This window comes from Otolemur garnettii, unplaced genomic scaffold (genome assembly GCF_000181295.1).
Source record: "Otolemur garnettii isolate 467f Iridium unplaced genomic scaffold, OtoGar3 scaffold00188, whole genome shotgun sequence".
NCBI classification, from domain to species: domain Eukaryota; kingdom Metazoa; phylum Chordata; class Mammalia; order Primates; family Galagidae; genus Otolemur; species Otolemur garnettii.
Genome location: NW_003852583.1, coordinates 2,684,487 through 2,710,598, shown reverse-complemented (window position 1 = coordinate 2,710,598; position 26,112 = coordinate 2,684,487). Strand labels below are relative to the sequence as shown.

General features: G+C 49.2%; 1 protein-coding gene across 2 annotated transcripts in view; it reads right to left on the bottom strand.

Annotated features, from left to right (window-relative positions):
- Nucleotides 1-13,645: 13,645 nt before the first annotated feature.
- Nucleotides 13,646-26,112, bottom strand: part of PAPD7 (poly(A) RNA polymerase D7, non-canonical) — a 46,106-nt gene continuing 33,639 nt past the window's right edge. The window contains exons 6-13 of one of the 2 annotated variants that reach the window (XM_012812089.2): nt 25,710-25,838; nt 23,265-23,478; nt 20,615-20,741; nt 19,084-19,184; nt 18,353-18,525; nt 17,695-17,853; nt 15,190-15,354; nt 13,646-13,840 (exon numbers count right to left, since the gene is read on the bottom strand). In XM_012812089.2, coding sequence (XP_012667543.1) covers nt 13,646-13,840; nt 15,190-15,354; nt 17,695-17,853; nt 18,353-18,525; nt 19,084-19,184; nt 20,615-20,741; nt 23,265-23,478; nt 25,710-25,838 — 1,263 coding nt within the window. The remainder of the gene's footprint in view (nt 13,841-15,189; nt 15,355-17,694; nt 17,854-18,352; nt 18,526-19,083; nt 19,185-20,614; nt 20,742-23,264; nt 23,479-25,709; nt 25,839-26,112) is intronic. The other variant, XM_023507554.1, reaches the window with a different exon arrangement.

The following is a 26,112-nucleotide window of genomic DNA, read 5'->3' as shown; positions in this document are numbered from 1 at the left end:
CAGGCAAATGGAACCACAAAATCCACTGGAGACATTCAAGCTGGCCAGTCTACCTCTCTGCCAGGGAGACTGCAAAGCAGGCTGTAGTCCAAACCTCACCCCGACTCTGGGCTGGAGGTGCCTGACTACACCCCGGTATGTCCTCTGGATGGGGGGTGGGCTGTGCAAGGACAAGCCAGAGTGACGTGGGGCCACCGCCTGGCTCCCAGCACCAAGGGGGAGGCTGGTGGGAAGAGGGATCCCAGGCTGTGATGGAGCCGGCCCTGGCCTGTGAAGACAAGAGGCAACACGCCAGACCGCTGCCACCTCTACTTCCAGGACACAAAGTCACGGCAGAAGGGAGGCGCATAGCACTTTAAAAAACAGAGAGAGAGTGGAAAGCAAGTTTGGGGTGCTCCCACTGATGAGGAATACTTGTTCATTGCCAGCTGAAGCTGAGAGTGTCTAATGTAGCATGTTCACCAAACTACTGTTCTCTTGATGTGGCCAACAATCAAATGAGCCCACTCACAGGATCCCTAGCTGGCTGGTCGGGTGCTCTCTCTGGCCCCGCCCATGCCAGCTGAGGGACTCTCCTTGCCACCCAGGGGGTAGTTTTGGCTTCTGGCTTCACTTGTTCCCCCACCATGCACACTGACACCTGTGACTTGAGAGGCCTTTCGGTGTCCAGAAGGGTCCTGCTCCCCCTCTGCCTCTGCAGAGTCCTGTGTGCCGTTCTGACTCCAAGGCCTCCCAGCCAAGTGTCTGTGTATATACCTCTTAAGGTCCCAAAGAGTGCTGTGCTCTGTAGCGTCCCACACTCTGGGCTCTAGCCCTGCACTGGTAAAAGGGAGCCTGACAGATCTGGGCCAGAGGCCTTTCCAGCAAATTGGGGGCCAGGCAGCTGGGCATAGAGTGCCAGGAAGGGCAGAGGGAGAGAGATAGCAGCAAAGCAGGGGGCAGCTGAGCCCTGGAGGCTGCAGGCTCAGAGGGCAGGAAGGAGGTGAGGGGGTCTGTGGAGCTCCAGGGCCTCATGGCTCTAGGTAAAGAGGCTGCCACTGCAGGCGAGGGCTGAGCTCACAGAGCTGATCAGTCACTCTAGGCTCCTTTCCCATCCACAGGAGAACCAAACAGCATCCTGGGGGCCTGTCCCCCGACACACACCTCAAGCTCAGGCCCCCTCCCAGCACATTTAGGACCCTGATGACAAAGGGGCCACTAATCCCCTATCAGTGCCAGACATGGCCCAAGAATGTGGCTGTAGGTTCTTCCAGGTGTGTGAAAGTCTGATCTCAACAATTCAGGTGCCTCACTCCTCAGTGGAGAAATGGCCCCAGACTCCCAAGGTCCAGGCCTCACCTCCATGTCATTGTTAAAATGTTATAGATCGTTTTTCAACAGAGAAAAAATTGCCATTGCATAATCCGAGTACTTTTTTGAAACCTGAGGACATGGAGTTTAAAAAAATATATTAACTTAATTCACAGTTTACCTCAGGGGCCCCCTCCTGTCTGCAGGTGTGGAGGGCACTTTGGCCAAAGTGAAAATCTCAGGCAGCACCTGTGGCTCAGTGGGTAGGGCGCTGGCCCCATATACGGAGGGTGGCAGGTTTGAACCTGGCCCCAACCAAACTGCAACAAAAAATAGCCAGGTGTTGTGGCAGGCGCCTGTAGTCCCAGCTACTTGGGAAGCCAAGGCAAGAGAATCGCTTAAGCACAGGAGTTGGAAGTTGCTGTGAGCTGTGACGCCCCGGCACTCTACCAAGAGCAATAAAGTGAGACTCTGTCTCTACAAAAAAAAAAAAAGTGAAAATTTCTTGCCTCAAGGCTGAGGTAAGAGTGCCACCTTCTTCCCAAGGGTGAGAATGCCCAGCGCAGCCTGGACTTGTGGGCACACCAGGCCCAGCAGGTGGGGGGTGGCCTCAGAGGGGCCGGCAGGCACCTGGGCTATTGCCTGGGGCTGTGCAGGAAGGAGGACAGCCTGGCTTACCTGCAGGCTCATCAGCAAACACTCCTCAGCCAGGAAAAATAACAAAGAAGAAGAAACAGCATGTTGGCAATGACGGCTCTCCTCGCAGCTCTAACTGGCCTTCACCCTGCACCGCTGGGCCAGCAGGCACGCTGTGAAAAATCCAGATAAAACCATCTCAGATGGGCAATGTCGCAGCCCGATGGAAGACTTAGTGTTCTTTAACATTCTAGTACCAACAGCAGCTGGCTTCATGATGGTCTCACTTAACGGCTTTTTGACTTTCCAGAGGCGGGAGAGGGACATGCGTCCCCTAACAGCCACACATCGAGGACAGCCATGCTGCTTCTCACCTGCAGTGCCACATGCAGCAAGTTACTTGAGATGCTCAACACCGTGCTGTAAAATAGGCTTCTATCTTATTTCTTCTGTCAAATGTGTGCATATTGTACTGGTCAATCAGCCTCTCCTCAGCCCTACCCTTCAAGCCGACCCTCTGCTTCAAGAGGGCCACTGCACAGCCCCACAGCCATGTGAGCACAGGCGGGATTGGTCTTTCTGTGCCTGCCTACGGCCCTTAACACGAGGCTCTCCAGGTCCACCCATGTTGTTGCAAATAACAGGATTTTTCTTTTTTGTGGCTGAAAAATATTGCGTCCACACAGATTTATTCAGCCACTGAGGGACACTGAGGCTGACTCCACATCTTGGTTACTGTGAGCAAGGCTGAGATCGATGTGCAAGTGCAGAGATCTCTTTGGAACACTGACCTCTTTTTCTCCGGATATATTCCCAGTAGTGGAATTGCTGGATCACATGGCCGGTCTGGATCATTAGAGTGATTGTACTTTACATCGACAATCTAGAAGAGAATAAATTCACATGTGTGCATCATACAGAAAAGACAAGTGTATAAAATGATGGGTAGCCCACTGACACTTATTTTACTATATGAATTATACAAGTATAGAAATTATATGAATGTGTTAAATTATCATCTGTATCCCCCATATATCTATGACTTATAAATACAAATTTTTAATAAAATATGCTTTGTGTGAGACGATTTTGTCCAATTGTAGGCAGTGTGGTCTGAGCCCATGGAAAGTGGCTATTCAGCAGGTTCAGTGTTTCAAATGCTTTTCAACTTAGGATGATGCATTTATGGAGATGCAACCCCATCGTAAGTCAAGGGGCATACAGCAGTATCTAGACTCCAATTTGTCTAAAACAAAACGAAACTTCAGTCTTACCTCTCTCCCTGCTGCTTTTCTCAGTGCAGAATAACTTTTCACTCCCTGCAGCTGAGCGAGCTTCTTGCTCCTGACTTTCTTGGAGGCAGAGTAACAGGAGCACAAGGCAGCAGAACCCCCCCCCCCCGTCCATACATCAGTGAAACTTCCTCAGGCAGTTTCTAGGTGCTGGGTACAATGCTGACCCAAAGAAGGACAGACACCCTGCTCACCATTTATTCAGTAAAGAAGGTAAACTTGAAAACAGTGAACGAGACCACGAAAGAAATGCTTTCTTACAATGATTAGATGATGCCTGACAAATGTGGAGCCCAACACTAGAGAACAGAAAAGGAGCCCCACCAGGGGAGGGGGCGGGTGCCAGAAGTGGGGTGCATGGAGCTACCCCCAGGGACAACCCATCTCTACTCACTGCGGGCACTATGGACAGTGGGACAGTAGGCAACTAACCCCAGGACACACAGGTAGAGACAAAGTGTCAGCGCCTTCCCACAAGCAGGTGCGACCCCTTCTGTGCCAGACCAGCCTTGGGTCTGTCACTACTTTGAAACAATCTGGAAATTCAGATACAGAGAGAGGGAGGCAGCCAAAAAGAGTCCCAACCACCCTTTGTCCTACATCTGGAAGACAGGAAGCAGGATGGACACCTGGCCACACGGGGTCGCCCAGCCGGAAAGAAAGATGTCTCCCCACAGGCCACTGGGACCGTGTCCTGCCGCTGCTTTTGAAAAGGAGTTGGGGACCCTGCCCTGGCACAGGAGATCCCACCAGAAGAAGCCTCCAGCCAGTTCTTGCCTTGCCCATTGGAGGCAGGGTCACTGCTGTCCCCGCCCTGTGGCCCTAACCACTGGTGGGCAGTGACTGAGACTTAGTGAGTGAAGCTGCCAGCAATTTCAAACATCAAATAGGCAAGAAAAGAAGAGGTACGACAGTATGGGGAGGGTGGCGAGGCACTCAGCTCCCATGGCTCGGTCCCCACTGGGGGCACAGCATGCTGGGGACTGCCTGGGAGCTCTGAGTCCCTCATGTGCAGGCTCCTCCAAACCAGTTAGTTCAGTCTCCAGGGGCTCCGGGCACCCGTGGCTCCTCAGAGAGACGGCACACAGGTCTCGGTATTTCTTCCTGAAGAGCGAGGCCCTGGTGTCTGCCTCTCGCCCACGTACAGGAAAGAACCATCATAAACCCTGGGGCAAGTGCAAGAGGCCCCAGGCGGGGGCTGACCAGCCTATGTGAACAGCCTATGGTCCCAGGCAGTGGGGGGAGGCCTGAGGGAGATGCCTGGTAAGTGTGGACATGGGGGTGGGGGGCAATCTGAAAGGATTGTTTCGTGGCTATTGAATCCAACAACCAAATGACATGGCTTTTATTTTGCACATCTTCTGTTTTTCCCTCCTGCCATTTCGTTTCTCTAGTAATTCATTGTTACCATATTTTTTTTTAAGGAAATGTTTTATTTTCATAATGAATTAATCCCACAAAGGGCATTTTTCACACTGGTAAATAGACTTTGAGTGTCTCGAGCACTTTATACCTCCTCTCCTACAGGCAGGGAGCAGCATCCTCATTCACATTCCCTTTAGTACACGCCTCACAGAGGCAGCACGCACGTACCTCTGAGCATTTACCGTCACGATTAAAACTCAGCTGGCCAGATGCACAGCCACGCTTACCACAAGGACAAGGAAGCCCACCTGACTCCACATTCACTTCAGGCAGTAAAGACACTGAGACACAGCACAGGCCCATCACAGGATTCTGAATATAATGAAGAGTTACAAGAGGATGACTCTCAAGCTGATGAGAAAGACCAGGATGCTATAGAAACTGATGCTATGATCAAGAGAAAGACAAAATCTTCAAAGCCTTCAAAACCAGACAAAGATTAGTCTGGAAAAGGAAAAGGAAAAGGTTTGAAGAAATGAAACTATTTTTCACTACCTTCCAGTAGCCATTTTTTACTCACCTTTCAGACCAATCAAGCTGGTGTAGAGAAAGCCTTGTTCTTCCCACAGCAACCATGTTTTAGCGTAATGGTAAGACTTGGTGGTCCCATTATAAATAAAGGGCCATGAAACCAGAAGGATGCAACTGATTGGCTCACATACACCTCTTATAGAGGTCGGCAGGACTGCTCGCGTCCTCTGCTGTCCCATTGTTACCATATTTCTAGTACGTGACTGGATATTTTAAAAGAATAATAACAAATCATTCCATGCACATCAGTTCAGGACAGAACATCTCCTAGGAGGCCTTGAATGCTCCTCCAGGACCCCAGCTTGCTGGGGAGCAGGGAAGTCTGTTGGTTCCAAGCAGTGGCCACTGCTGTCCTGCTGAAAGCTCATCTGGGGCATGTTGGCAACAAGAACTTTGTAAACAAAGCGATGAAACCAGCAACAAGGCTGGGCCAGTGTACACAGAGGGGCAAAGAGAACTCCCCAGACTGAGGTCATGAATCTGAGCCTTTAGCTCAGTTGGGGCAGACAGCTGTCAGGATAGACCAGGTTTCCTCCTCATTCCCCCTCTAGCTGGCGAATGATGGTGGAAGACCTGACCCCTACCCCCCGGGCCTCTCAGCACTCAGTAACAGTGTTGGGAATTATAGGGGCATTTCTGCAACCTGCAAATCACCTTCCTCATCCCCAAACCAAAAAGGTTGAGAAGATTAAAATCAAAATAAGAGTGGGAAGCAAGGGGTAGTTTGCTGGTTGAAAGCCAGGGTTCCCTGGGGTGCTCCTTCCCATGCCCGGGAGAAGGATGGGGAGAGGAGTGGAGCAGGAATTTAAGCACCCATCCCCACAACCAGGTCACTTTAACCAAGCTTCTTGTGTGCATCAGATAAAACTGTATTCAGCCGAGAGCTCTGAACATCAGTGGCACAGATAGCAGTGCCGTCTTCATGGAAGTGTCACAGAATGAATACAGTGAAAGGGATACCCCCAAACCTCAGACCTCCAGCCTCTTTCCAGCCTCCACTCAGTCAGCCTCCTTAGGCAGCTGTCACTTCATGACTACAGATAATGGTTGGACCTCCAAGCACAGCATTCAAATTCTAGCCAGAATCAAGAGCAGCAAGCAAAGTACCTTCTTAAAAGTTTTATTCCAAGAGAAAGCGCTCTGTATTCCAGGCACTGATGAGAGCCACCTACTGTGGCCGCCCCTAGCTGCAAGGACATTAAGAAAGCAACCTTCTGGGGACACACTGCTGCCCTGACCACACTGGGCTAGAGAAAACACAGGACTCCCGTCAACCCGACCATACAATGGTGGAACATACTTACACTACAACAATTAGCCTATTCAAATTCAAATTTAACTCCGGGTTTTGCATTTTTATTTTCTAAATTTGGCGATCCCAATATGTAATAAAGGAAAATAGATATTGGCTAACTAGCAGTATCTTACCTGCCTTGTCCTAAAATAGTTTGAAAACCCACTGTAACAGAATATGAAATGATAGCATTTGTTAAACTTACTACATGCTTTTCTTTCAAAGTGCTCTGAGCTCAAGACCAAGAATCTCAAGTATGAAATCAGCAGCATTATAAACTCAAATGTAAGCACAAAGGGAAAGAAAACCACGAAGCCACATACTACGATATTCTCCCTTTTGCCGGTCACAAGAAATAAGGTCTTCCTGTCACTCCCCGTCTGCCTGACAGGCTTAGCCCCCACACCCTCGCCCTATGCCCTGATGAGGATGGGGAGAGCAGCGGCCACTGCTGTCCTGCTGAAAGCTCACCTGGGGACACTGGCAACAAGAACTTTGTAAACAAAGCGATTAAACCAGCAACAAAGTAGAGCCAGTGTGCACAGAGGGGCAGAGAAAGAACTCCCCAAACTGAGGTCATGAATCAGAGCTTTTAACTGGGTTGGGGCAGCCCCCGCCTGGCCTGCTAGGAGGTTGACAGTGTGTGTGGTGGCTGGCGGACTCATGCTGGGCCTGGCATAGCAGCAAGCTCTTTCTGTGTTGTGCATTAGTCGGTACCAAGCCCAGCAGGGAGGGATGAGGAAATGGGCGCAGAGAAGTGAAGTGACTTGCTGGAGGACACACAGCCAGGTGGCAGCAGAATGGAGACTTGAGCCGGTGATGGTAGAGATCCATCCTCACTGCAGCTCCCTCAGCCCCTCCCTTAGCCCCAGGCTTGACTATGATGACACATGGAGGATGCTGTGGGGGAAACATCTATTTTCTCTCAGAACTACTACCAAGCAGCAGGTTGGAAAAGGAGAGGAAGGTAAGGTTCTGCAAAGCTTTCTAATCAAAGAGTTGAGGTTTGATTTCCCAAAACAGGGATGTGCACTGCTAAGTCAGCTAGTTTAAGTGGACACTTGAACCAACAATAAAACCCTGAAGCACCCAGTGACAAGAACCCTTTCCCCTTTCACTTTCTGAGCTCTGTGAGCCCGCCTTGCCGGGCTCTGCGGGGGGTGGGGGCAGGGTTACCCACAGGGCTCTGAAGCCTTTAATGACCAGTTGCCTTTTATCTGTGACCTGACACTCATAGCCAGCCCTGCTATTTCTATTTTAGAAAGGGATATTTTCCTTTCTAAGTAGACCTGGACAAAATCAAGTTAGGTAAATAGCAGTAACACAGGCAGTGCAGACAGGGAAAGTTGTGGAGGTGACAAGATAGTGCCTGAAGGTGGAGAAACTCTGTCCTGAGGGTCCCCCAGATAGACAGCATCGTCAGGATGGCTGGTGCCCGGGGGAGGCGGCCAGGGAGCAGACTGAAGTCTGGTTAGGAGAGTCCTGGTGTCCTGGCGAGAGGGGAGGACAGGAAGAGCAAGCAGGACAGTTGGGATGAAGGGCAATGGGTGAGTCTAGCTGCTGAAGACTCAAAGCCAGATCAGGAGACAGGGAGGCTGCACAGGTGCTGAGCTGATGAGATGGATGTGTGAGGACCCCGCAGACCGACCAGCAGTTAAGGAAAAGGGAGGGGAATGGGGTGACTGATGGGGGGCCCACTGAGTGCAGAACCTGGGAGACTCCTCCATGGAGACACTTCTAGTGTGAGGGGCTCAGAGGATGGCCCAGGCCAGAGATGCCCGCAGGGCTCCAGCTGGAGTTGCATGAACAGGGAAGAGAACATGGAGGGAACCAGAGGAGGGACCCCTGGCAGGCCACCTCACTGAGCTGCTGAGACAATGGTTGATGCTGTCCATGGGGCTACGTGAACACGGTGGGCACTGACCCAAGGCAAGGATTTGTCGTGATAGGGAGAAGGGAGGGTGGAGAAAGTCAGTGGCTCACAGGACAGACAGAGGAAGGAGGCTCTGGAAGGCTAGGGCTTTGCAGGACTGGAGGGAGCTGGGCACTGGGAGGGTGTCAGGGCTGCTGGGACAGGGCAGGAGCCAGGCCCCCAGTCCAGGGGAAGCAGAGGCCCCTTCTGTGCGACTGTGTACCCGTGCTGATGGAAGGTGGCCAGGCCTGCAGGTGTTCTGATGGAGGACAGGGGAGCAGCAGTAGGGACTGAGTGCAGATCTCCAAGTCCTGGGGAAGGAAAAGGAACTGGGCAGAGCTGCCTGGGAGCATGGAGGCCTGGGGAGCTGGGCTCCCGCCTCCCCCCTACCTATCTGGTGACCTTACTCAACCGCTCTCTGCCTCAGTTTCCTCACCACACTATCCTGCCTGGACCCTGAAGCACTCCTGGTCCTGGGGCAGGGCTACAGTGGCCTACAAAAGCCACAGGGGGTTCTGGGGCAGGTGCAACTGAAGGACAGTGAGGTCAGTGGAAAGAGGGTGACAGAGCAAGGTAAGGAAGGGAATGGAGTCAGGGGAGAGATAGGAAGACAATACAGTGGGGGCCCAAGCAGGCTGGAGAACTACCACAGCGGGGGGCGGGGAGGGCAAGTAACAGTCTGTGATAACCATTTTGTGAGCCCCAGTGGCTTCATCAGCACCTGCTCAGCATGACCGCCCAGGCGGGACCCCAGAGTGGATCCCAGCACAGCAGCGGCAGGCCCCACTCACAGGCTCACACAAGTGGGTGGGCCCACAGCACTGTCAGCTCACAGCACAGGCTCCAGCTACCAACAGAAAAAGAGAAGGGGCCCCAGGCAGCTGGTGAGGAGAGGGAAGGAGGTGGACCCTGGGTTCTGTCTCCTTGGCTGGGCTCCGTGCTGCCTGCCCCGGGAAGCCACTTCCCTTTCTCATCCTGCACACCCACACTGTGCTGCTCTGGCTGGTCCCTCAGACTCTCTCCAACTTGGAAATGTTCTGACAGGTTGAAGGAGGCTTCACATCTGTGGAGGTGGCTCGGGTTCATCCACAGCCAGCAGCATCCATCACCATAAAAACTCAGCACGTGATGAGACATGGAGGGAACCAAGTGGCACGCTCCTCCCCAGAGCCTGCGTGGCCCCACTGTCACTTTATTCTGGTCTTGGGCACTGCCAGAGCTCCAAACATTCCCTCTCAGAGGTTCTGGGGAGGGCAGCACCCCCATTCTTGCTGAAAGGAACCCCTGGTAACCCCACCCATGGCCAAGTGGCTTCACAGAGGACAAGACTCAGGCTGCCAGGGTGACCCGTGCACAATACCCTTCATCTACAACCCCATCACCATTCCTGAAGCTCCCCTGGAATTCACCCCTCTAGACCCGGGTCACAGAATGCCATTGCCCGGCTTGCCTGAGGTGCTGCCCCAACCCAGTCCCCCCTAAAGATGCCCCTCCCATGGGTCCTGGAGATACCAAAGAGGAAACATTTAAGCTACGAGAATTAGCCTCAGGGTGGGACACCTGTGCACACGTGTGACTCTGTTTAACGTCAGCCATGATCTATTCAACATCAGCTGCCTTTTGGTCACCTAAGGCAGGTCAGACCATGCGAGGGTCACCAGCACACAGTTCCCAGCACTTTGGTTAGGTCACCACATAGAGATCTGATTAAGAAAAACCACATCCTAGACCAGGTGTCTAAATCACAAACATCACCACTCCCTCTGCATGACAGAGCACTAGGGTCAGAGGTACATATCACTAAGTACCTTCCTCAGGGATGAAAGGTGGCTGCTGGGACCATGTAGTGACTCAAAAGGAAAATTCTGGAACCTGGTTGTGAAGTTTACCTGCTAGCCCAGGATCAGGAGCTGATGAGGTTCCGAGACCATGTGGAGATCCCATCAGTGGCCATGCCAAGCAACACGGTCAGTGGGCCCAGGGAGGGCATGGCCCTGATGGGACAGAGGACCTCACTGTCCTCGGCCAGACCTCAACACACCCTCTCCCCAGCCTGCTGGGCAGACAGAACCCACTTCCATCCAGCTCCAGCTCAGACTCTACCTCCCACTCTCAAGGTTCTGTTCCTCATTTGCCCCAAGGCTTCCAGATGGCCTGGGACAGCCCTTTCTACAGAAGGAGGCACCCACCCAGGGTCTTGCCAGCCCTGCCTCCCTCCACAGTGACTTAAAAACACTCTCCAGCTATAGATCCTCCCAGCAGCCTCTACCCCTCTACCCTGCTCTGGTACTGGGTTCTGGACTTAGAAGTCACAGCAGGCTGCCGTGGCTACCGTCTCACCCACAAAGCCTACTCTCACAACAGGAAAGGCAGAATTGATGGTTCTAGAACACAGAGGACTGAGCAGCCCAGGATACAGTGGTTCTGTCACTTGGTTTATAAAAATTCTTGTCCATTTCCTTAGCAATCCCAAACTTGTTACATTTTAAGCTACATGACTGGTAGCTTATAATGAGTTTTTAAGTGATATAATGTTGACCTAGGTGATCTAAGCACATAGTATCATGAATCAGTTAATCAGAAATCCCACAGGAACAGTGTCACTCAAGTGGCTTTACTGAGTCCTCGTGGGCCTCAGAAAGTGAGAGCAGGCTCGGCACCCACAGCATAGTGGTTACGGCGCTGGCCACAAACACCGAAGCTGGTGGGTTCAAGCCCGGCCCAAGCCTGCTAAATACCAATGACAACTGCAACAGAAAAATAGCCAGGCATTATGGCGGGTACCTGTAGTCCCAGCTACTTGGGAAGCTAAAGCAAGGGAATAGCTTAAGCCAAGAGTTGGAAGGTTGCTGTGAGCTATGATGCCCTAGCACTCTACTAAGGGTGACAAATTGATACTCTGTCTCAAAAGAAAAGAAAAAAGAAAATGAGAGCAGAGTTTCTGGTGTTCTCCATAGCTCACACAAGCCTGCAACTTCAGCTCAATTTAATGAATCAATGATAAAGAACTCACATCCCCCACTCACAGCATACAACTGGCGTTAACTTTTTTTGAACCCTATTTAGACCCAGGTAATAAGTGACTAAAAAATTTGCCGTTATTTGCCGTTTTTTAGACCTAAAACTAAAAATGTAGAAGTCACTCTTCCCCTTCCAAGAAAAGCATGTATGTGAAAACACACACACAACTGGTTTCGAAAGTTTATTAAAAATCAAATAAAAAAACTTTACATAAAAATATGTGAATTTTAGCTTCCACATTGTTGTCCACACAAAAACAATTGACATGATATCTTTTGTTGAACCTGTAGCACAAGACCACAGTGGTAGCCAGGCCAATTCATTTGGTTCGCCATGACGTTAATGAAACATGGTACCTGCGTCTACAAATCGAGCTTTAAAATGCACACCCCACAGGACACTCCCGCTGTCCCTGGAGTGGTTTCCTTAATGTAGGTTTACAGTCAATATTGCTAATGCGTAGAGATTAGTACAGGCCTACAGATCAGTTTTTATAAATATTCTTTATCAATAGGTTCACAATTTAAATATTTTTAAATATTTTTGATAACTTTCAATCATTAAGAACTGCAGACACAATGTGCTACTCTATCCTGGAATGCCTCCGAGAGAACCCGCAGTGGCAGCCGGCAGCTCCCGACGACAGTGTGGGCAGCCCCGCTTCAAAAGGGCCGACCGCAGACAACTTCAAGCTTGTCCTTGCTGGGTGTCCAGCACATCAGACATCAATCTGGAACTCCCCACTGCTGCACAGCCAACAGGCGTCATGGGAACAAGTTTCTCGTCTCAACGTTCTCCACTAGTGGACTTCAAAGACCAACCTACCTACAGTGTTTAGCAGGACCAGAACCCCCAATTTTAAAAACAGGAAGTCAGATGGCCTATAAGATGCAACCAACTCCCAGGACAACTGTGGTGCTCGGAAAACTCAGGGTTAGGCAGGATGGATATACTCTTGTTCAAAAAAAGGTAACAAAGACAGTGGTTGTTGTGGCAGAATACACTTGCATAGTATACCTGTATGCTTCCGACGTCGGGCACCAGCCGCTCCGGCCCCCACGCTGGGCTGTGCTCTCCTGCAGTACATTAAAAATACTCCCCGCGGCACACTGAGCAGCTGAAGGACTTCTCCTATGTTTGCTCTTAACAGAACGAATGCATACTGCTATACAGATTCCCAATGGAATCAACAGAATTCCTTTCTCCACATTCCTAAAACTGGGTACCATGGTCCGTAATGATACTCACCAGACCCATCATTACAGGCTATGTTACGAAAACCGAAGCATTTCCAAGTTCACATTTTTGTTAAGATTTTATAATGTGACAACCTCTTCTCCCTTTAGAAAGTTATTCTTCTGGCACTTCAAATGCTGGATTTGTTGTCTAGTTTAAAAGAACCAAAAACAAAAACATTAAAACTCAGCAGTCAGAGCAAGATGACAGCCTGGGGCCCAAAGTCAGGGCCACCAGTGGACTGTCCAGAGGCTTCAGAGCAGAGCCCAGAGGGCACTGCAGGGCCACTCAGCTCCTTCACTCACATCTGACCAAAAGAAAAGACATAAAAATAAACCCCCGACCCCCTCCCGTGGTGTTTGTAACGATGCTCCTCAGACAACCAGCCGACACGATGAACCCAACTTAGAAAATGCAACTCGGGAAAGGATCTAAGCTTGTTTAAAAAAATTCCCTCCTCCCTTAAATATAACTTATGTGAAAATATGAAATTAAATAAAAAATATCTGAGTTATTGCACAAATCATAAGTTTTCAATATTTACATAGAAAAACAGTTCTGAAATTTCAAACACAACATGAGGGCAGTAAAACAATGACCTCCCAGGCCTGTCCATGGAGGGAAGACGCCCCGGGGTCTAGTCTCCTCTGCTGCTTTGACAGACAGGAAACAAAACACAAAACCGCAACGGAATAGCCATGGCCGCTAAGGAACTGCGAGCACACGTCCCGTCCCGCAGCTCCGGAGCCTGACCTGCCTCGGCACTGAATGAGGGATCCTGGGAAGGCAGAAAACAAGGTCCACGTTGAATAAGGCTTCACAGATGAGCACGACGCGCTGTTCTTTAGATGGACGTGACCACCACACAGAGAGACATGCAGAGTGATCCACGCACGGCGGGGCCGCTGCCCGGCTGATGTGCAGGGTGCTGGTCTTGGCTCCCCGCCGGCGCCCGCGGCAGTGGCAGTCTGTGGAAGGGGTCGGGGAGGCCAGAGCAGCCAGGAGTCATTATCTGCTGAGACTCACGGGCAGGCTGTCCCGCGTGTGTGTGTGTTTTTTCCTCCTCCAGCCAGTGCGGTTATATTGGTGATGTCCACGGTTGCCCACGGGAGGCCGCACACCCCCGCTGCCCACGGAGCTGTAGCTGCCACCCTGGGTGTGGCCGTGAGAGCCCTTCATGGACAGTTTCATGCCATTGTGCTGCTGGAGACAGAAAGAGGGACAGAGACATTGGAACCAGCACACGAACCGCAGGCACAGCACTCACATGTCACAAGCCGCATTGGACTTACATTCGAGACAAAAAGCATTCTTCCTGCTCAGTGACCCTCTCAAGGTAAGAACTTTGGGCCAGGATCAAACCTCACAAGCTCATGCAATCTCACTCCTAACTCACCCCACTTGCCCTCCTGTTTTGTTTTCTTCCCCTGACTATAACCTCTGGCACCTCACACGTGATCAGATGTGCCCAGGCCTGCATCTGTGCCTGCCGCAGTGTGTGTGGGGTCACCCCAGAGCATATCCCCTGCGCACCGAGGTTCCCGTGTGAAGCAGGCTAAGAGAAAATGCGAGCAGGCCTCAGGAAGATCTCACGGCAGGACAACAGCAGAGGCTGAGCAAGGAGAACCACAGTGCACATCAGGAGGGCTGCCCTCCTGCCAGGCTGTCCCTCACCCCGTCCCGGGTGGCAACAGCTTGAGGGCAACCCCAGGGGACTCCGCCTGCCACAGGGAGGGGCCAGTCCAAGAGGGAAGGCTCTGTTACTTAACTCTTAAGTAAAAATAATCATCAGGAATGAATGACATAGGGCCAAAGAACAAGCCTCAGGAGGAAAAGTTAACTGGCAAGTAGCTGAAATGAGGGAGAGGTCCCAAGTGGAGCAGAGGTGTGGACGCTCGTAGCACACCAAGCGCAGGAGGCACATGAGGACTGCGGCCTCAGTCTTCCCATTCAGGCTCCTCAGGAACACAGGGACTTACCAGCGACCCGCCTTCTCAGTTTCAGTTATAATTTCTAACATATTGAGTGGACTTAAGAGAAACCATGAAGGGAGGGGTGGAACATTCCGGGGCCCAGCAGGCACATGCGGGCCCAGCAGGCACATGCGGGCCTCTGCCCACCCACCTCCTTGGATTCCCCCCTCACCCCCCAGGACTCCAGCAACATGTGGCAAGGTTTGTTGGTTTTATTGTCATCTTCTTGAAAACCACAGTATTTGGCCTATAAATGAATTTAACAAACAAGTAGGGAAATAAAAATTTTCATTTTGAACCTGACTTATCTCAAACGTCAGTTTTATGCTGACTAGTTCGGTGCAATTGACAGAGATGCTTACAGCAAGCAACTAAGCTATGTTGCAATTTAAAATAATTTAACATTTTTAAAGTTTTGTTAAAAAAGAAAAGCAAACACGAAGCCAAACGTCCAGATCATTTGCCTTTCAAATGATCTCTGTGAATTCCCCCCGGAGGCCACACACAGCACTGCCTCTACACACAGCACTGCCTCTGCTTGGTGGCCTTGGCCAAGCAGTGGCCACAAATGCAACCCACCTTATGATACAGGTGAGGGCTTGATAGCGGGTTGGGGGACGCTGAGGGAAGGGCCGGAGAAGACATGTGGTGGACGGCTTTCAAGGATGCAGTTCCTTCCACACCCGTCTGTCTGCAAGGAACAGGGGCAACTCCGAGGGTCGGTGGAGGTATAGTGAACCTGGTCTGGAGCAAAACAAGAGATGTCTGTAGGTACCAGACCAGCAGAAGTGAGACCACCCACTGCTAAGGCAAGCACCAGGAGGCTACCCTGATGGCGGTCTGCGCCAGGGCTTGAAAAGGCAGTTCCTGTCTTACTAGAACCCAAGGGTATTTGGTTTTGACCTAGAAAACACCCTGAAACACCAAGGATGACATAAACCATGCCCAGTGACTTTCTGTGATGACCAAACAACTATACAAAAAAGAATAAGTCATCAGAGTAACTGTCCCATGGACATCTGAGAAGGGCCCCGTAGTGACCCCCCCACTCCAATGCCATGAAGAACACTGGGATCAGGGCAGTGCCTGTGGCTCAGTGAGAAGGGCACCAGCCCCAAATACCGAGGGTGGCCGGTTCAAACCTGGCCCCAGCCAAACTGCAAGAACAATAAAAAAATAGCCAGGTGTTGTGGTGGGTGCCTGTAGTCCCACCTACTTGGGAGGCTGAGGCAAGAGAATCACCTAACCCCAAGAGCTGGAGGTTGCTGTGAGCTATGACACCACGGCACTCTACCAAGGGCGATAAAGTAAGTCTCTGTCTCTAAAAAAAAAAAAAAACCCGTGGGGTGTGGGGATGGCTGGCAGTTCTTTCCAGGACTTCTCTCCAGTTCCTGGGACACTTCCGCCTCTGGACCACCCGCTATCTATAGCAGAGGGGGTAAGACCCCTCCTCAGACTTGTGGCAGTTGCCCTAGTCCCATCCTGTATCCTCTGCATGCACCCCAAGGCTGATGGAAAGCGAATACAACCCCTGAGGAGAGTGGACAGGGCTGAGACCCCCACGCATGGTTTGGGGGCTGCAAAGCACATGCAGGACTGTGCGACACTCTCCTAAGAGCAGGTGGAGGATCTCCACCCGGGGCCCAGGCCCAGTGTGCCTCTCTGGTAGGGGCAGGGCCCCACACCACACCCACAGTCTCTCCTCAAAGGAATGTGCTCACTCCCCCAGGGACTGGTCACCAGGAAAGCAAGCTCCACCCCTGGGCTCTCTGACAGATGAATGCCCACCAACTCTGATGGTCACTGGTTTCACCACGACTGGACTCAGTGGCCCTGCCCCAGTGGGTGACCTCAGCACAACGTGTAGGACATTTAAAAATGGGATTTTACTTAATTATTCCACTGGAAAAAACACTGTAACGACTTCACTACTTCAGCCTCTGTTACCATATAACGAGGACATAAACATAACTAACTGGCAAGCTGGCCTGATACCTCTTAGTCTCTCCAGACCCACAGTCCCCCAGTCTCCAGGCCACAGCACACACACAGCCCCAGTGTGACTCTGCAGCTCTCTTGTGCAGATGCCTCGGCCAATGTGACAACTGCAGAAAGGCAACCAGCTGTCTGCAGCAGGATTCGCTCCAACAACAGCACCACAACTAACTGCCTGGGAACTCTCCATCCACGTGGCAGGCAAGGCCTTGCAAGCTCTGTGCCACTTCCAGCTGAGCCATGGAGGATGGTTGTGAGTGCCACATCAGGCACTCCAGCGTTCCTCACGGGCTCAGGGGTATCCTGGAGAGTGTCCTCCCCAGAGCAGACCACAAAACTCCAAGGAGTGAGTCAGATATGTTTTACATGTACCTCTATCACTTTATACCTAATTATATCCACATTTGAGCAAATAGCTCTACTCTGGAGTAAATTAATGTGTTGAGTTTTATACCTACACAATTCATCTGATGTACAATTGGAAAGTAGATAAAAATATTATATTTATAAAATTCTCTTTTAGACTTCTAACTTCACCTCAATTTAAAAAAACAGCATATTCTAACGGGAAAAAAAATAATGCCTAATTAATAACATGGAAAAAGCCTAAGTTCATATTAGAACATAAACTTCAACTCTTTGAGATTGTGAGAGGGATGCAGGAACAAGTGTTCACCGCTGCCGAGGCACAGGCTGAATGGAGGACATCAGCGTCCCCAAGATGACCCAGGATAGTAGCCTCATGCTGGCCACCGAGGTAATGTGCAGAAATACAGTCAACGTGGCCTGTCAGAGGCAAGTGGGTACTTGAGAACCCAAAGAGCATCCCCACTGCTGACCCTGCACATGGTCACTCCAGTGTCGGCAGTGTCAAAGACCATCTTTGTAGCATGACGGGAATTACGTTCTATCAATCCACAAAAACAGATCAAGAGACTTTCCTGAAACAAGACAGAAATTACTAAACCACCAAAGACTCAAAAATGTCTTTTTATAATTTCAAATTATCATCAGTCTCCTCTAGCGCATTTTACAGCCCATAAGCTGCCCCCTGGGGCCGTCACCAGGAAGGCCTTCAGGGCCCCATACCTGATTGTTTGTTGTCATGATCAGCGTTCGGGATGTTGTGGACTGGGGCTTGCCGCTGGGCACAGGCAAGGCAGTGGGCAAGCCAGCCATCAGAGGGGTTGGTGCTTGCAGACTGAACTGGTAAACACTGGGCGTTGTGCAGGGCGGTGTGTCTGAATCCTTGAATTCATACAAGAAATGACAAGGACAGCAGTATCACAAGGGTGCACTGCTTATTCAAAGTCAGAGGAGAAAGCCTGCGTGAAGATGAGCTACAGAAGATTATTAAACAGGGCAACTTCTGAACCACAGGTGCTCGGGGTCTATTCAGACTTCCTCCAGGTAATTTCACAACTAAGAAAGAATATTAAAGGGAATATAGATGAGAAATTTGGACTTAAATTTTATCTCTAAACAGGTTTTTTAAAAACTGTTCAAAAAACTTCACTGTAGTTAAACTGCTTTCAACAGGTTTCATGAGCAGCAAAGGTTCTTCAAGTTCCCAACGGGGAGCACTCAGTGTAGACTTCAGGGTTTCCACCCCACCCCCCACAGACAGGCACGAAATGTGATCAAAAGTGAGGGGAAGATGGATGGATTTTAAACTCCCTGCTATAGGTGTTTACCAGGAACACAAACCATGGAGACGGTGGAGGGAGGAGGGCCAAGGGGTACTCACAACGTCACTTCCCGAAAGTGATGACACAGAGGAAGCAGAGGAGCCTGAAGAGAGCAGCTGGGGACTGGAGAGGGACAAGGTCAGGCGCTGGCCGTAGGGCGACTCAGGCTCTCGGCTTGGGGTCTGTTCCCCGTTGCACGTGGCTATCCGCTCTTTTATCTTGAGTCTGTTGTCTATGGAGGGAAACAGCAGTTAGGCCCTGTAGGCCGAGCAGAGCTGGGCCATCCACCAGCCATGGGCACCACCACGCCTGAAATGCTGCTCTCGTGATTGACACGTCCAACACTGAATTTCCTTACATTTTAATTTAACTTTTTCAGTTAATTATCGGAAGACATTTAAACATATTTGGAAAACCTGAGTGTGTAAATCATTTTCAACCATTAGGTTTATAAAATCTAAACACAGATCAAGTATTTCCAATGAAAACTTAGCACCCTAATTCGGATGTGCTTCAAAGGCTTAGTTACAAAAAAAAGCTATGAAATATCTTAATAATTTTTTACGTTGAGTACATGTTTAAATGTTAATATTTTTAATTGGGTTGGATACAATATATTAATACTAATTTCATCTGTTCGTTTTTGCACTTTGAAATTCCACACGTGGTGCATGGTGTGTATTACATTTCTAGAGGACAGCACCGGCCTAGACTAGTTCCTTAGTTTGCTCAACTCGCCATTAAGAGACAAAGCTACTTTTCCGAGAGCAGGAGTGAGTCGGTCTCTCACCGAGCCCTGGGGACGGGTGGATCTTGCTGCCCCACTTCTCCTTGATCCACTGCCGGTAGTCAATCACTTCCTGAGTCACCTTGACGATCCTTCCTAAAGTGCTGCAAAGGGACATTGTGGGACATTAACACAGGACAGCAGGTACCAGGGAGCTGACAACCCTTGAGTAGCTGCCTGATACTCGTGACAATACGTCCTCTAAATAAAAGATAGGAAAAGAGCTAAAACTTCGCCAAGTCTCCATGACTTCTCACGTAAGCACAAGTGCACCCTGAAACCACGGTATGTACAGAAGCCCTTCAACCTACAGCCACCTGCAGAAGATTGCTCCAGTCTAGTCCTTGAGTGGGAGAGTGCATCCTTCCCACCCACGAGGGTCATAAAGTCCTGACATTTCTACTTCCCACTGCACAGGAGAGAATGCAGATATGGTACCAAGAAGCCCCCAAGCACCACCTCAGAACACCAAGTGGACAGAGTCCACGGAACCCACGCCAAGCTCGACCTCCACTAGTGCGTGGGGAGGCTGCTGTGCCAGGCTTCAAACCCCATCTGCTCTATCTCCTGCTCAGGAATAGCAGGGATGACGCCCTTCCTGTTACTACTCTCAGAACCTCATCCCTCCTTTCTTTTTCCCTTTTTTTTTTTTAATTTACACATTTTACTTAATTGTTTAACAGTTACAGGGACAGAGTAAAAGATAGTTGTGAAACGACTAGTGCTGCTCATTTTCTGTAACATGTACCTTCTCAACAAATCACATGAAGAATCTACTAAGACTGTAAAGAAGAAGGCAGCATTATTCCCACCTTACAGATGAAACAGTTGAGGCCCAGAGAGGTAAAATGACTTGTTTGTGCTTACTGAGCACACAGAGTGCTGGAAAAGCAGCAGGCAGCCAGGACGCTTGTTTCCCCAGTGAAGTCTGCATCCTTCATGCACCACCCTCTCATTCTGAAGCACTAAAAAGTGATGCTCCTGAGTTCTGCTTCTCCCAGGGGTGATCGTTCAGATTGGGTTATCTTATGTCCAGTCTATGACCTGTGGTTTTTTACTGGGCATTCCCTCCTTTCTCCTCCCACCTCTCCTCCCACCCTCATCACTGAAGCCAGTAGTAAACATTTCTGGCTACCAAGTAAAGCATACATTGCAGAATTGCCCAAACTGTAACATGAGGAGTGGGGCCTGGGCACACACATCCAAGCTCACTTAGAAGCTGGAAGCCCACATTTTTAAAGGCTACCTGGAGAAAAGCATCAAGTCCCAGAGTTTTACAAGCTGGGAATCACTTCCCCCCAAATAAAATACCCCAAAGAAAATACTGACTCCCCAAATAAGAAATTTTCAACTTTCAACCACAGATAAATCAAATACAGCCATTCTGAATTCCCCAAAGGTCTTCTTTTACCAACATGTTAACTTCTTGTAGAACATGGTAATGCAATGAAGCCCCCAGTCAACAGTGCAGTGATGACACAGTGGAGATGTAACACCACCCACAGTGACAAGGGCCCAACACACAGACACTTACCTCTCGGAGTCTCTGTTTGGATAGGACCTGGCGAGCGGAGACACGGCATGGCTGAGGACGATGTAGGCATAGTCAAAAACTTGCTTTACCTGCATGGCCCCATAGGAGCTCCGGCCCACATCATTCCCTGCAGTAGAGACAGCCAGCTGTCAGCAGCCCAGGGAGACTGCACCAACCACACACATTTCTGATCTTCTCATAAAGCTACTTTGAGGCAGGCTCTCATCAGCAGAGCTGAATGAAGCTCTCAGATGGCACATGTGGAAACTGACACCTCTAAGGACAATTACTCACCAGGCACTGCCAACAGTGTGCAAGGCCAAGGGGTCCAGTCAGCATCGCCGACTTACATGCAGCCAGGGGCTACCTCCACAGACCGAGGAGTCATCCACAGAGGGAGTGCCAGTTCATGAGAAAGTCTGTCAATTCCCCAGATGGTAAAGAAACACGAGAAAGCCAAGACATTCACACAGACCACCAGCACCGCCCTACTGTGATGGATGACCCCAAAATTACGGGTCATGACAGCAACCTGACAGCAGCAGATGCAGGGACTAGTTCACCCTGGATCCAGCCTTGGGCCAGGGACAGAATGTGACCAACACACATAGAAGGGTCTAGAACACAGTGTCATGCCAACAGCCAAGCTGCAAATCTGGTCATGCTATGGAATGTCCTTTAATCAATAAGATGGCAGTAACAGATATTAATTTCAATCACTAGTCAATGAACACTAACACAGCCTACAGGGAGCTGATCCTTCAGATTGGAACATTTCAGATACGACCACTGGATGAATGGCAGATCAAGTGAAGCCACCACTGAAGTCTCCAGGTGAGCTGGTCTAAAGGACCTCAGAAAATCACTGTCCACCACAGAGTCTCCAGGTCAGCCAGTCTAAAGGACCTCAAAAAATCACTGTCCATCACAGAGTCTCCAGGTCAGCCCGTCTAAAGGACCTCAGAAAATCACTGTCCACCACAGAAGTCCCCAGGTCAGCCAGTCTAAAGGACCTCAGAAAATCACTGTCCATCACAGAAGTCCCCAGATCAGCCCGTCTAAAGGACCTCAGAAAATCACTGTCTACCACAGAAGTCCCCAGGTCAGCCAGTCTAAAGGACCTCAGAAAAATCACTGTCCATCACAGAGTCCCCAGGTCAGCCAGTCTAAAGGACCTCAGAAAAATCACTGTCCATCACAGAGTCCCCAGGTCAGCCAGTCTAAAGGACCTCAGAAAATCACTGTCCACCACAGAAGTCCCCAGGTCAGCCAGTCTAAAGGACCTCAGAAAATCACTGTCCACCACAGAAGTCCCCAGGTCAGCCAGTCTAAAGGACGTCAGAAAATCACTGTTTTGAATTTCAATTTGCATATGGCTCATTATTCACAATTCAGGTTAAATATGGATTCTTTGAACGAAGTATACTCTAAGCATTGGAATTTTATCTTTTCCAGACTAATCTAACCCACCAATAATATGAGTCTTTGTTTTTCAAGGACATTTAACCAGACGCTTGAAGAAACCGTAAAGTCCTACCCGACTGATCTGAGACAGACCGCTGTGGATGACACACTGCAGCCCCATGAAGGTGCTGGGAATGCTGCTTAAACCACAGCATAAATGATGCCATTTAAAAACAACAGCAACAAAACAGAAGAGTTCATTTTCTTACAAATGATTTTTAGGAAATAAAATTCTCTATCTTAGAAGCCCCAGAACAAAAATAACCATGAAATACAAGATACCAAATAAAGTGCAAAAGACGAGCTAGAACCTAAGTCGGGGAGTGCGGCCCCAAAGGCTTCCCTAGCACACACGGGCTTTCCCCCAGGAGGACGGCAAGCAGGCTGCGGGCAGCACGTGGAGTGCACAGGAGAGAGGTGCAGGGTGACAAGACATGCCTGGGGCTGGGGTCCCCCCTCACCTGCTCTGTCCTCTGCCCACTACAGACTATCTTCACAGTAAAAGCGGGGCGTCGCCTAGCACATGCCCAGTGAATATTTGTGGGCCTGACCTATAGTAACGTTTTTAACCCCACTAAACATTTAAGAAATGTAAATTAAATGAAAATTGGTAGCACAAGCTTTTATCAGATTGGCAGAGATTAAGAAAGACTTAATCACCAAAGGTATGGGGATATGAGCAGCCACAAATTCACCAAAGGGAATAAAACTGGGAAACCGAATCGCAGACTCAGACTCTTCATGTGACAATCCTTACAACAGAACATGACTGACACACGTTATAAAGGGTCTAGGATACAGCGTCATGCCAAAAGCCAAGTGGTAAATCTGTCTGTGCAGTGGGATGGCATTTAACTGGTGCAATGGCAATAATAAAAGTTAACACGTGCACAGGACAAACTGGAAGAACTCGTATCTAATGGGAGGACATCACAGCAGCCTTAATTTGGGGAAGAGAATAGTTTATGGTAAATATAAAATATTTTTGATCTTAATTCTGGCTGACCACAGAACGTAAACAGTTTAGAAGATAATAAGTCAAGTAGAAGCACAAAACAAGGAATTCTGAAAGTATCACTATTAACTCTCCTAGTGAAGGAGGGACCTGCTTCAAAAGCAAACAAAACTGCCCTGGGTGCTCAGGGCCCGACAGCCCCCCAGTTGCCAGCGTGAGCCATGCCCTTACCAGGCAGCAGGGGGTCCTCAATGCACAGCATCGATGGGCGGTACCCGCTGGTCATGGCTTTCATGATCTCTTCTTTGGCGATATAGGCACCTCCTTCTTTTATTCTAATACCAGTTTTCAAGTAATTAAAATTTCTTCCATAGAGTTCAAAAAATTCTACGAGAAGCATTCCAAGGTTTTCATCAGCTCTCCGGGCATCAATTCTTGGATGCAACTGTAAAGGCAATGCATCCACAATTGGTACAGATCCATGCCGTTACCAGCACAGCCAGCACGAGGGAGACCTGCTGCCAGAGCCTTCTTAGGACCCGCTGGGCAGCTCCCGTACCCAGAAGGAGGAAGCAGGAGGAAGCAGCAGGGGCAGCAGAGGCACCAATAGAGCCCAGAGAGTCCCTGTCAGGAAGGAGTGTTCAACAAAAAGAAATTCCTAACATGAAACCTCTTATGCTTTTTGACCTTGGCAATATACACAGCAACTTCCTACAAGCACAGACATCTGATCGACCACAGTCATCAAATAGTAGTGAGTAAGATGACCACATTCTGCACAACTGAGTCATCTGGATGAAGGATATAATTTTAAATATGCTAGTCACTTCAAACTAATACAATCTCTTCAGAAGAAGTATGGAGAATCCTCAAGGAACTCAAATGAGACATCCCATTTGACCCTGCAATCCCATTACTAGGCATCTACACAGCAGAAAAAAATCATTTTATCATAAGGACATTTGCACTAGACTGTTTACTGCACTTCAAATTATAATCACCAAAATGTGCAAACAACCTAAATGCCCACCAACCCAGGAATGGATTAGAAGCTGTGCTACGTGTATACCATGGAGTACTATTCAGCCATTAAAAAGATGGAGACTTTACATCTCTTGTACTAACCTAGATAGAGTTGGAGCACATTCTTCTTAATAAAGTATCATAGGAATGAAGCAGCAAGAATCCAATGTACTCAATTCTAACATGAAACCAGCAGATGATTTAATACATACCCACTTGAGAGAAAAACTCAATTCAAGGTGGGGGAAGGCAGAAGCAGGGAGAGAGAGATAGGAGGGGAAAGGGTATGCTCCCACTTAATGGGCACTATGTTAGAGCGTACGGCACACATCTTGGGGGTAGGACACAATTATAAGAGGATGTCTATGTAACAAATGCAAACATTCGAACCTAATTCTTTGTACCTTCAAATTAATCTGAAGCAATAACAAAAATTAAAAATAAAAATTCATCATAATTATTCTAAAATACAACCAACAGGGGGCAGTATTAGACTAACTAGTAGAACAGTGCCTTCATAAAACCAGAATGCGAAATGATTAACTGTGTAATTAGTACTGTATCATAATATTTAGAGGAAATTTACATTCTGCTTGTCATACAGATTAGTGTCAGCCTCTGTTCAGTGCCACACTTTCTTCAAGCAGGCAACAGAGTTATTCTAAATCTAAGCCATGGTCCACTGCAGTCTTGAAGTGTCACTGATCTAAGACACAATTCTGAGCTGTCCAGACCTGCACTGCCCACATGTGCTTATTTCTTGGTAAGAAAATTAAAACAAATTAATTAGAAATTCAGTTTGTTGGCTCGGCGCCCCTAAGCTCAGTTGGGGCTGGTGGGATCCAGGCTGTCCCAAGCCTGTTAAACAAGGCCAACTGCAACCAATAATAGCTGGGTGTTGTGGCAGCTGCCTGTAGTCCCAGCTACTTGGGAGGCTGACGCAAGAGAATCACTTAAACCCAAGAGTGAGGTTGCTATGAGCTGTGATGCCACAGCACTCTACTGGGGTGACACAGTGACACTCTGTCTCAAAAAAAAAAAAAAAAATTCAGTTTGTTAATCTCACCAGCCACATCCAAGTCCACAGTAGCCTGTGTGGCTGTATCTCATGGGGCTGTGCGAACGTGGAGCATTGCCATCCACACAGAGCACCAACCTAGAAAATAGTCCTGACAGAAGTACAATGATTACAAATATTTATAACAGAGATCCACAGGAGACAGATCTCCTCAAGCCAATAAGTACCTTTAGGGCTAAGAGGAATTTTGGTTTGTGAGGACTTAATTTGTGTATTTCCACAATACCAGCCTGCCCAGTGCCAGGCTGGCCACCTCCCCTCAACTGGTCATGAAACGAATTCAGGTGTGGAAGCAGGACAGGCTCTGGGCCATGGGCCTGGCAGGGGATGTGGAGACGGCAGCAGTGGAAGCCCAGAGGCAGGCATCAGAAGGCCCTGGGCATGGCAGAAGTAAGAGCTGCTGGGACTACTGACCAGAAGCAGGTTTTATTAGAAAAATAAAGGAGTCAACCTAATGGTGAGTTAGAATAGTGAAGGGAGGGCAAGGACTGCTGGGCCCACGCAGCAGCCAGGGAGCATGCAAAGCACCCACACATCCCTGCACACGACTGTTCTGGGACAGAGTGCATACGTACCTGCAGAAAGCTAATGGCCATTAAAATGAGGCTGTATGAGCTAATTCCACCTGTAAAAACTTCATTCAGGTCCCTCTGCAGAAGGAACTGTTTCAATACTAAAATCAAGTAAGGCAGCAATGAATATTTCTGTAAATTTCAAAGAAAAAGATTTACTGATTAGTTAATATACTTATGAAGAAATTTCACATGATAGAAATGAAAGTTTACTCAATCTTCTTGCCCATTTGAAGGCTTAAAGACAATCAGTCTTAAACTTTGGGGACTGGGGCTAAGAATTTCCCGAGGGCTTGTGAAAATTCAGTGAGTGGAGACCCCAGCTGCAATCCAGGAGGATGAGGACGGGAGCCCTGCCAGGGGAGTCACCAGGCACAAAGGAGCTCAAGAGAATAAGGAGGTATTC